This window comes from Mytilus trossulus, chromosome 9 (genome assembly GCF_036588685.1).
Source record: "Mytilus trossulus isolate FHL-02 chromosome 9, PNRI_Mtr1.1.1.hap1, whole genome shotgun sequence".
NCBI classification, from domain to species: Eukaryota; Metazoa; Mollusca; class Bivalvia; order Mytilida; family Mytilidae; genus Mytilus; species Mytilus trossulus.
This window is the reverse complement of record NC_086381.1, coordinates 3139640-3151856: the sequence shown is the minus strand read 5'-3', so window position 1 is coordinate 3151856 and position 12217 is coordinate 3139640. Positions and strand designations below refer to the sequence as shown.

The 12217-nt window shown below is 30.2% G+C and overlaps 1 protein-coding gene across 3 annotated transcripts in view; it reads left to right on the top strand.

Annotated features, from left to right (window-relative positions):
• Positions 1 to 52: 52 nt before the first annotated feature.
• Positions 53 to 12217, top strand: part of LOC134684975 (syndetin-like) — a 32056-nt gene continuing 19891 nt past the window's right edge. Inside the window, exons 1-14 of one of the 3 annotated variants that reach the window (XM_063544300.1) lie at positions 53 to 184; positions 1337 to 1417; positions 2290 to 2388; positions 2937 to 3008; positions 3495 to 3619; positions 4776 to 4893; positions 5418 to 5453; positions 5922 to 6004; positions 6587 to 6728; positions 9010 to 9030; positions 10270 to 10410; positions 10601 to 10730; positions 11213 to 11393; positions 12119 to 12217. In XM_063544300.1, coding sequence (XP_063400370.1) covers positions 128 to 184; positions 1337 to 1417; positions 2290 to 2388; positions 2937 to 3008; positions 3495 to 3619; positions 4776 to 4893; positions 5418 to 5453; positions 5922 to 6004; positions 6587 to 6728; positions 9010 to 9030; positions 10270 to 10410; positions 10601 to 10730; positions 11213 to 11393; positions 12119 to 12217 — 1385 coding nt within the window. In that variant the 5' untranslated portion in view covers positions 53 to 127. Of the gene's footprint in view, positions 185 to 1336; positions 1418 to 2289; positions 2389 to 2936; positions 3009 to 3494; positions 3620 to 4775; positions 4894 to 5417; positions 5454 to 5921; positions 6005 to 6586; positions 6729 to 7817; positions 7863 to 9009; positions 9031 to 10269; positions 10411 to 10600; positions 10731 to 11212; positions 11394 to 12118 lie in introns of all 3 variants that reach the window. The other 2 variants (XM_063544299.1, XM_063544301.1) reach the window with 2 other exon arrangements.

Sequence of the window (12217 nt, the reverse complement as noted above, 5' to 3'; positions counted from 1 at the left end):
CTAATATAAACAAAAGGGAGAAAACTCTTCATAAATATTCGGTTACGCCCCTTCTTCATTTCCGGTTGGATGACATCAAAATGTTTATTTACAAAATTTTAGATATGTTTTAAAGAAAACCTTCATAATGTCTGCATTAGGTTTAGACATAAAAAAGAAGTTTAAATCTCTGATTGGAAAACAGGTACATAGTGTGTCATTCTCGTTTTACCCAGATGACTCAATCTCAATCAATGAATAGGCTGTCCCTCTGACATCTATGCATATGCCATAGCCTATGGGCTTGTAACTGTATAAAATTATGGGTTTTGGTTTTGGCTAGGGTTGTGGTCAGTTGATTATTGCTCTTTATGAGATTAAACTCCATACTGAAAAGTTAAAAAAATATGTGCACTGTGAAATGGTAGAAGGCTTTAGACAGTTAGAGGAAGGTGGCAAAGGGTTATTTTCGTGCAACGTGATTGCAGTTTTTTATTTCGCATTCAACGTGTTTTTACTTTTTTATTTGACGTTCAGTTGTGCAAGACAGGTGCCTAAGTTTAGCGTGTTCTGCTTGTTTAATTTTACCTGCATAGTGATTTTAAAGTCTTATTTTGCGTGCTCGGTATTTTAAAATAAATTTAAGCACTTGGCAGGTATCCTCAAGAAATACTCTTTGAAAAGCCGTAAACCAATTATATCATAAATGCGTATACTAAATCGGGAATATCAAGTAAAACAAAGAGTTAATATTAACAAGAAGACAGTGACTCAGTCACAAAAGGTTCACATAAAAGTATTTATTTTTCGTGCAACATTCATTACAGAAATTATTTCATGATCAACGTGAAATTATGTCTTATTTCACGTTTTCATCGTGCAGGCACCCCTCTTTACCACCCTCTTAGAGTGTTCATTAGACTTAGCTTAACCTGAGATTACTACATTGTATAACACATTATATGTGTTATAGTAAACTCATGCTTAACAAGACATGATGAAGGAACCGGTCATTGATGTTTTGTGGGACATATCCTTGTCTCATGAGATACTGTAAACCAACTTATTTTCACAGATACTTTATTTTGCATTCTACCCATTGTTGACCACTTCGCGGCTATTTTATTTCGTAATTTTCTTATTTACTTGAAGGAAAGATCTAAGTTTTACATGTTCACGACGATTTATATTCACGTTATTTTTCTATTTGCGAAAGTCGCGAAAATAAATCGCTTGCAAAATTAAGTTGGTTTACAGTTTACTAATGCTTATTTGTCTAGGTTTAAATGACACTACATATAAACAGTTAACTGAATAATGATTGTAGTCTTTTTCATGATAGATTTATTTGTTTCAGGATTCATTTACATCTCCAGTTGAAGAACAAATTGATCGTGATTCTTTTCCAGGAGATTTGCCAGCAGTGACTAAATACAAGGTAAATTGTACAGTATTTAGTGATGGTTATTCTTACCCAAATCAGTATGATATGTTTTATGAAAGGTCAAATGTTCTCTTAACTTTTCCCAAAATCAGTACTTGTGTAAAACTGTATGTAAAAACCTATTTTACTTGTTGGAGTCAGTGAATAGTAGAGTTTATTTAGTGTGACTGTAGTAAAGTTTTAGTGATCTCTTAATTTAGGTTGCGGGAATAAGTTAATCGCAGGACTACTTGATGGTAATAAACAACAAACATTTTCTCATTTATTGGACCAATTCATTCAATTCAGTTTGCAATATTCAAGTCCGTTTCAACCAATTCAATTATAGTGTACTCTTATGAATAATTGTTGTTTGTTAAAAATAACTTGTCTGAGTACAAAATGAACAATCTTGATAATAGATTGAATAGGTATAGGAAGATGTAGTGTGAGTGCCAATGAGACAACTCTCCATCCAAGTAACAATTAAAAAGTAAACCATTATAGGTTAAAGTACGGCCTTCAACACAGAGCCTTGGCTTGAATTTCTACCATGATTTGATCATTAGAAATTTAACTGCTGTGTGATTATGATTTTCAATTTATCTCAGTCTGAACTTTTAAGCAATTAGGATTGTATTTGACTGGAGCATATATAAAAATGGGGGTGTGGCACACAGTTTTGTATTAAAGAAATTGATGAAGCTGTAGATACATGTATGATTTATAAAATTAGTTTAACTTTAATTAGAGCGAGCGTAGTGAAAAAGATTAACATGAAAATGTGAATGATTGTGTTAAATTTTGTGATGCTTAAAAGGGCCCTGTGATTAGTAGAAAATAAAGCCTTTGAATTTGAATTTATTGTCAATTTTATTTTCTTACAGCATACTGTACTTGCTAATCCTCATGAAGAGCAGGAAGTTTTAGAAGGCATAGAAAATATATACTACAGTCATACAGATACTAGTTTATATGAACTAGAGGTGAGAAACACAAAACTAGTATTATTTAATTTATATCTGGGATGTACATAGATGCAACAACAACCTAACAACATTATGCTGTAAATTCAAAAATGAAAACCTGATTCCATGCATTTGTGATTGCGATTTTTTAAAAATGGAAAAAAAAATACAGATTTATTATTGTGATTTCAGGAAAACCTGCTTCAAGATAAATGGATCAGATATAAGAATGATTAGAATATAAGTTCTTATTAATGCAATACTCGCCAAGTCACATTTTTCATGTTAATAAAAACCTTGCAATAATTTCTGAATTTACAGTAATAAAACAACATCAAAAGGATAAACAAATTTAAACTTCAACAATAGACAAGTGTTTAAATAATATGTCAAGCATTTTCTGCAGGCCACATGTTTTGACTAAAGTTGTGTTTTTTTAAAGTTATTTTATCTATAACATGTATTATGATTTAATAAACTATACCATAGGCTCTTAGGTCAAAGAGACCGTTATATGATAGAAATATGTCAAGTAAAAGAAATGTGTGTTTTTTTTTTATATTTAGAAACTTCCAGAAGTATTAGATTTACAAGATATAGATGCAGACAGAAACAGACTTAGAAAGCAGCTCAATGTGGTATGTAAACTATTTAAAATGTATATTGTCTCCCCTTGTATATTATCTTCCCTTGTTAGTTACTCAATTGATAAAATAGTTTGCAGTAATGTTAGTGAGCACTCCTGCAGTATGTGTTTCAATTTAGTTAAGATTTTACATTTGAATAAAACTAGAGTATTCACTGGATGTGAAAAAAGAACTGTACAAAAGATATTGTGACATTAAGGGGAGATAATTATTTTAAATGGGATACTATTCATTTTAAAGGGGGTGGAGTATATGTGTAAGATTATTCAATATCAATAAAATGGAATATGTAAAGTATTTGAGATTCTTGTTTAAGTTTTTCATATTTCTGAATTTTCCTTGACATGTTAAAATATAACATCTTAGAAATATATACAATGTAACATCTAATTGTAGAGTTTAGTAATACTTACGGTTACATAAGGATTTCCTGCTAAATGATTCAGAAGTGCCTCAGTTTGATGTTTTCTTATTTAGGTATCAAAGAAAGTTTCTGACCTTGTCTTACAAAACCACCCTGCTTATGCTAGAGAATTACAAAGAGTTATGGAACTTGAGAAGACTCTTCAGTTAGCTAGTGTTATATGTGCCAATGGCAGAAGGTAAAATAAATATGGTTTGACTGATTTTCCCTTGGTAGTTCTTAAATCTGGAAAATAGTTTGAGCAAAGAAAGTTAATACTCCTGAAGGGATGCTAGAATTTGACAAAGATACTAATTTAAAAGTATTTGCTAGATGTGAAAAAATAACCATACAAAGGATATTCAAGATGTGACAGTTGAGGTAGATGTGGTACTAATTAACTTGGTTTTGAATAAAACAAAACTTTCTTATGGATTTGTATCCAGATGTATGAATTTTTTTTCTTCAATGCTTGTAAATGATAACCCACAAAAATAATAGAATCAACTAAATATTAAAAGCTGTAAGAGAATGGAACGATTTCACTTGATTCTGATTTTATTATGTTTATTAAGGGTGCTATAAAGAGTTTCGTATAAAAAACTAGGGGTTATTCCCCAACTAAAAATAGACATGGAGGAAAGTCCCTTTTTATCAACATAATTGGTGAAAAAGTATCATGTTTTTTGTATTTGGTTGTAAAGATATGTTAATTAACTTCAATTAAAACAGGTTGAATGATTAAAATAATTTAAAAAAATAGATTAAATATTCATGTTTTGAGGGGAGACAACACTGTAAACAGTCTGGTTTTTTTTGGCAGTGAAAATTCAAAACTTATTTGCAGCCACTGTAGCTCTTTTCGGAGCAGGCGAACGTAGCCTGAAGCATGAATTTTTTGAAAGACAATGTAAAAATCTATGAAATTCATACAACTTTGATCATGAAAAATGTGCAGGTATCATGTTTTCAAGGGTGTGCACATGACCTGATTTCAGTTTTTTAAGCTTAAATTAGGAAATGTTTTTCCCAGTTTCTTTGGATAAAACTTTTTTATACTATTAAAAGTACACTTTTTTTTTTAATTCCATTATAAACTAGAGAACTATCTGATTCCAGTGATATCTAGTTTTATACAGGTATCTTTATTAATCAGTCCACCACTAAGGGTCACTTATACATGGTCCCTCAAAATATGATGTCATAGAAAAAAAACTGTTGATTGCACCCTAAAGGAAAAGAGATTTATCCAGAAATGATACATAATTGAAAGATTGAAAAATAAAAAATGTCGGAGAATTTTAGAGAAAAGTTGTCAATATTTATGTATATTTAGCTTTTTTGTTTATTTATAGAAATCTGTCGGATGCCAGACAAGTATTTACATCTGCCAGTCTGAAGATGCTGGCCAACGTTAGAAAAAGGCAACAACTTACAGGTCTTCTGAAGTCACTCAGGACAATTAAAACTCTGGTAAATCCTGTTAGACATAAATTTGTTTACAAACACACACACATATAAATATACTCATACTAGCCAAAAACAGTAAAAGGCAATAATTCACAAGTTACTTTAGATATAGATATTTGTTATCCTGTTATTTAAGATTATGATTACTTTTTTATACATTTCCTGGCATTACATTTATTTAAGGCTCGCTAGTGTTCTTAAAATAAAAGAGCTAATTTCTTTACTCTGTAATAGTTATCCCCCTTTCCTTTCTTTTCTGACTTGTCACAAGAAAAACTTCTGAATCAATTCATTATGGACAAAGAAAAATCAGGATAAGTCTCTTACTCATAGCATGTTGTTTATTTGCTATATATGTCGCAGGAAGCTAAATGTTTTGTTTTTTTACAATTTCTGTATATACAATAGTTATAAAATCCTGATCCTTTTTTTTTATTGCTTTACATATAATATATTTCTGAAGTTTGCAACAGGATATTTAACAATTATTAATTGGTTTCTTATTCATCTTTCTTTTTTTTTTTTAGCAAAGAACAGATCTGAGATTGAGGGAAATGTTAGAGGTTAGTAATTAGAAAAACAAAATCTAAGGAAAAAAATATTATTTATTGTGCAGGTGCTTTACTTGATAACATATGAATTTTAAAAAGGGAATATGGGGTATATGTTGAGAAGAGAACAATATGAAAAACAGGTTGCATCTAAATAAAGGATGTTTTACTGTGGAATGAGTCGTAATATATTTCCAAACCTGATTATGAAATGTGCAGTGACAATTCTGTTGGATAGATGAAAAATGGTATTTTCATAGAAATATTATTTGGCAGTTTCCCCAAAGTCTACATATAAACCTATTGAAAATATATTCTTGTTTGACTTTTAAATTCATGGTTAACTTATTCCTACAAAATCTCACAATAATAATAATCAAATCTTGAGTAGTATGACATATTCTGGGGTTAACAGTTAAATGATTAAAATTGTTCTATAATCAGAATTTCCAGTTAAATTAATCTGTAATTATGTTTTAGGAAGAAGATTACTGTGGTGCCATCCAGCTGTGTTTAGAATGTCAGCAAGCAGCTAGTACTTACAAACATTTTAAATGTATCAGGTGAGAAACTCAGTCGTGTCTGTGGTGCTTTACAGCTATGTCTGGACTGTCAGCAATCAGCTAGTACTTATAGACATTTTAAATGTATCAGGTGAGATGTTCAGTCGAGTCTGTGATGCCATATTTGAATGTTGAGGGCTATTTCAGTTCTGCTAGAAATTGATAGAAAAAGTTGTGTCATATGTATAGCTTCAGGTATTCAGGGTGCTAATTTTATCTTTGAAATCAAATTGTAGGTCATGTGCACTTTTAAAGTAGATATAGGCTGTTCTGTTCACTTCCCACTGATACTTCAGTGTGAATATTAATGAGATAATATTTCGAGTGTTTGAAATGAATTATTATCTGATTATTTATTACTTGATTTTATTTAAAACAAAATGGTTTAATGAACACCATAAAAATAAAATTCTAAAAGAGCAAGTTAAAAACAGAGGAATTGTGTACAACTTCACTGTTATTTTTTGTAGATGAGAAATCAGAAAAATTATTGAATTTTCAATTCCAGATAACTGTACTTACATGAAAAAAATGGCATGCAATGCAATTTAGAATAGCATACAAATTTATTTATCATTTCAGCGAGCTAAATTCCAAGTTACAGGATACCTTAGTTATGATAGAGGAACAGTTAGATGTAGCCCTGTCTAAAACTTGTAGTAATTTTGATGTCACACATTATGAGAAAGTACAGAAAGCTTACAGACTTCTTAATAAAACTCAGGTAACTTACTAATACTTAATAGGTTTGTTACAATTACCTTGTTAGTACAATGACCTTCACGGTCTGATTAGAAAACTGCCGGTAAATAAATGTTTGGTTTATCTGCTAAGAAAAGTGTGAGGTCTTTTTATAAATAGATATGAGGCTAATATAAACATAAAGGGTCTGTGGTTCTTAAACTTCTTTACAGTTGTAGTTAATTAGGAATCTTATAATTTGTCTACATCAAACTTGGCACAGTGAACTCCAAAGTTTAAGGATGCACAAGTTAAGAACATCACTAAAGAAAAGAATAGGATCAACATGAAAAGGAAAATAAATGTGAAGGAATGGTTGAAAATTAATCTGCATTTGATATTTTAAAATAAATGGTTGATTGATAGGTGTGTAATGTTCAGCTGTGAATATAGCATGCAAATTTATGACAATACCAAAACAAGCACATTAGTGTAAGGTCATATGATCTGTGAAAAGCCTACATGTGTCTGCATGAAAATAATACATATGAGCTGGGTTTGATAGAAATCAAGTGTACGTTAACATGTGCATGTATAAGATTTTGATTGATTTTGGAACATTCAAACACGAAATGAAAGACTTGTTTTATACTTTTTTGAAGGTTTCTTATAGCAACTCAATTTTCAAACAATTGCACACTTCATAGAGATTTTCTCAGCCCGAAAATAGAGGTGATAGGGGGTGCGTTAACATGTTAACAACACCTCAATTTTGGCAAAAACAGTTAACAAAAAATGCAAAAACGCTGATAACAGTTAACAAAGTGGGTTGAAAACAGATTACAGTTTAAATTATTCTCAGATAACAGTTAAAAAAACCTTGAAAAAGGCCAAAACAGTTAACATAAAAAAGTATGACCCCCCTGGAAATAGGTTAACATGAATTGATATTTATTTGCATACAGACTATTTAAAACCAACAAAGCTGATATATTAAAATGTTCAAGATTTTATATAAATAATTTTTTTGTAGTGATATTTATTAATGTGTAATTGATATATTGCCTTAGAATTCAGTCTTTGTGAACTAATTGAGTGTTAGCTGCATGCACATGTAAATTTCTTCCTTCAGCTCTATGAGTATACTTATATTCGAGTAACTCAAGTCAGTTTGCAAGTATGACCTCTGTATTTATAAACATGTGTTATATAATTAATCTGAGTTGCTTTCACTCACATAACTGACAATGACTGATATTAACTAATCAGAAATATCTATTCTGTTATATGACACTTTGTACTCACATACTTTGAGTTTTCTATGGTATAATACAGTGTACTCACATATTATACATTTTTTCTGTACTCACATACTTTGAGTTTTCCTATGGTATAATACAGTGTACTCACATATTATACATTTTTTCTGTACTCACATACTTTGAGTTTTCCTATGGTATAATACAGTGTACTCAATTGCTCTATGTTTTTCTGTACTCACATACTTTGAATTTTAGTGTTATATAGTACAGAGTTCTAACCTCCTTTAAGTTTTCTTGTTTAATGGTATATAAAATTTACTGACATCTTTTTGATTTTCTTTTTACTGGAAGAGTCTGCTTGCATATTTGAGTTTTCCTGTTTAAGAATTACTCACATATTTTGAGTTTCCCTGTAAAGTAATAGAGTCTACACATATACTGTGTTAATAGATACGTATTTCTTTTTCCATAGTTCAGTATTCTTACATAACTTTAGTTGCCTCCATTCTCTGTGTTCACACAGTTGTCTTGTAATATTTTCTTTGGCAATTATTATTCTTTTATCTCTAGTTATTACCTATAGTGTGATATTCCCATAGTAGTAGTTGAATTTAGATAAATTACTAGGCGTTTAGATATTTTTGACATTATACACAAGCAGACCTATAAAAAATCCTGAAAGTCTTTTGCAATAATATGTTTTCCTCTGAGCAGAAGTATAGAAGTCATCATTATCCACTTATATCTATATCCAAACTTTTGTACAGAGTTTGAACCTTTAACTTTATATAAACCTGAACAAATACAACCCATCTAACTACAAACTGACAATGCTATACCATTCTACTTACATCTATGCATCTATGTAACTTTCTATAGGATTTGTTAAGGGTATATATGTATTAGCTATAGCTAACGTTTTTCACTAGCATGGACAGAAAATACATTTGGTATCTAGACATTTAGTATCACATGTATATTGACGGAAGTGATATATCAATGGGTGATCAGTATACTGGTAAATAAAGAATATGATTTGTAATATGATTTTAAATATTCCAGTGTAAAAAATTATCTGGCAAAGTAAGTAGGTGCTTATGGCATGTATCTCAGTCATGTCTTCTCAATATAACTTCAATATAATTTTCCAGATGTCTTTCTAGGATGACTTATCTCCATTAAATTATATTTCTACATTTACAAAATATAGACTTGAAGTTGTTTGATCTTTATAAAGAGGAACTTTTAAGATGATGTTCATTATTATGTAGGCATGCCTTCATTTTAGACATTTCAAAATTGGCATTCAAAGTATAGCTGTTGACAAAGGAACCACATGATGTTTATCTTTGTATATAATCTCAGTTTGAATTGGTTGCTGTTATTCTGGTTATACTGTATAAATACTCTGTTAGAGTTTACATCCTGCAAATACATGAAATATAAGTACAACAAGAAGACATGTTTTTTGATGTGTTCATTTATAAACCCGAGGTCTTGCTAGTACCCATTAGAAACTGACCATCATGGTATCTTTTATATATCTATTTCTATTTCTTTGTATTAGAACTCTTAATGATATTCTGTATTCCCTTTCTCCTTTCTGCCCTATTTTTTCCATATTAACCAATGAATATCATAAAATAAGGATTAACAAGAAGAGACAATAAAAAAATGTGCTCTTATAAAGTATTGTTTAGAAAGTCAATTAAGAAAAAGAAATAATCTTGCATGCTTTCCAGAACTGACTTTACTGGTTGTTATTTACATTTTGTGAAGGATATTTGCAACAAACATGACATAACTTATTAAAAAAATGGTGATAAATCAATTAACTTCTGATATTGAAAACATGTTGGCATTAAAGAATATATAACAATATTAGCATGATTAGTAAGATTAAATATACATTCATGATGACCCAAGTAGTTGCCAATTTCATCATAAAAATGCTTTCTTTATTTTTATACATACATCTTGGAACTCATATTTTCTATATTTGACAAGAAGAACTATATATTGTATGTGTGTAGGAGGAATATTTTTCAGAAAAGAGCTTCAAGTATCTCACTAAAACAGTACACCATAAAAAATATATGCATCAAATAAAATAAACAAAAAACACGGCCATGTAATTAGCTTCAAAGTAATTTTAAATCTACAGTTAACATTTAGAAACTTTGTTAGATTTATTTATCGCCACGATATAGCCTTTTTCTGCTAATGCGGCGTAAAGCAACCAACAATCAATAAGATTTATTTAAGGATTAAGTGTTGTAAACTCTGATACGGTATTGAATTCATCTTTGATTTCTTTTACAGACAGCCATGGACCAACTTCATATGCATTTTACCAGTGCTATACATAATACAGCATTTACTATAGTGTTAGGATATGTAGAACTGTGTTCTGGGACCACTAATTCTAACTTCCATAAGAGGCAGTATACAGATTTATGTAAGGTAGTGTACCAGTATATATTTGACTCCTAAACTATTAGTAGGATACTTGTATATATTTCCAAATGAAATATTTTCTAACTTTATCTTTCAATGCAAATAGTTTTCAGCCATTCTTTTTTTGTTTTGTTTATGGGTGTGTGTCTGTAATTATGAAAAAAAACCACTATAATAATACTTTTTTCTTCCACAGAATGTAACTCAGGATAGTTTTACGCCATGTTTGATTGACTTATGCAAAGCATTATGGGAAGTGATGAAAAGTTATTTTAAGACAATGCAGTGGCATGAACAGAATGATATCAATGTACAAGACAAAGATGGTAGGTTTAATGTACATGAATTCTACAGAGATTTTATTGTGGATTCATTGATAATGATGGGGTGTTGATATTGGTTGATTTCAAGCAAACAAAAAGCAAAATTTTCTATATTCTGGTATAAAAATCCACAAAAATTCCAATGCACAAAAAATTTTACCCTCGAAATTTGTTAAATGAATCCACAGAAATAAATTTCTGTTTCATGTGCAGGAGAACAAATTATCCACTGAAATACAGATCAGGCCAAAAAGTCTATTCTGGTATCTTTGATGTTGTTTATTTGTCACTACATATTTCTTTTATATTGCATTTTAAGTTTAATAGGGAAGACAGAAGGTGGTTATAATAGCAAAGTAAATCTTTGACAGGTAGGGTAAAATGTTTACTGAGCTTAATACTGACTAGAAAATGAAAATAAAAATATATGCAGTTGGTAATTCTGTAGTGCTTTCTTGATTTTCCATTGAATTTATTTTATGTAGAAACAGAAGAAGGGACAGAGGAGATAGCGTTCAATAAGAAATACATTAAACAGAAACTGGACCATGGGCTGACCAGGATATGGATGGACGTCCAACAGAAGGTCAAATTATTTGTCCTTGGCACAGATCTGTCCCATTTTAAGTTAGAAGAGTTCATTAGAGTTTTAGATATCATTCATAGGTAAGATTCATAAAAAATACATTTATTTAGCATTTTAGAATAGTATTTTAAGTCTGTGATCATTTTGTCTGTTTATTGAATCAGGTAGTTTAGAGGAAAACAAATTTGAACCATTTATAAACTTGTACAACAGAATCACCCACTGTTGGTAGTTGTTTTGTAAGAAGTTTTCACTTATAGTCGACGTCAGCTGAAATTCGTAGCGGTTATCGGTAAAAATCAACCGCGTCACTTAAAAGGAAGTTCAGTAGTGGTTTTTCTTTTTGCGATTTATGAATGGAATGTGAAAAACTATCTCGAGTGAACATGGTTGATAGTTTAGATTATTTTAATTGAAAACCGCTACGAATTTCAGCTGACGGCGACTATAAGAACAAAACTTTATGGAAGCAAATTAACTCTATCCTTTCTTTAATATCAGCTACTTGAAGAACTTGCTCATAATATAAAGATAAACAGATGTGGTATGATTGACAATGTGACAATTGTACACTAGAGAACAAATGACTTGGAAGTTATCAACTATAGATCAAGTTATGCCTTCAACAATGAGCAAAACCAATACCACATAGTAAGCTATATAAATTAGCCTGATAATAAAAAAAAAATTTGTTTGCATTATATAATGGAAGATAAAGCTAACTAGTTTTCTGCTGTTTTGGACGGGTTGTTGTCTCTTTGACGCATTCCCTATTTCTATTCTCAATTTTATTATGTATTTTCAGAATGATAGAGATTGGTGAAGAATTCTGTGGAAGTAAATCTGATGGCTTACAAGATTCTCTCAAACAACAAAGTCTTAATTATTTTAAAAATCATCACAG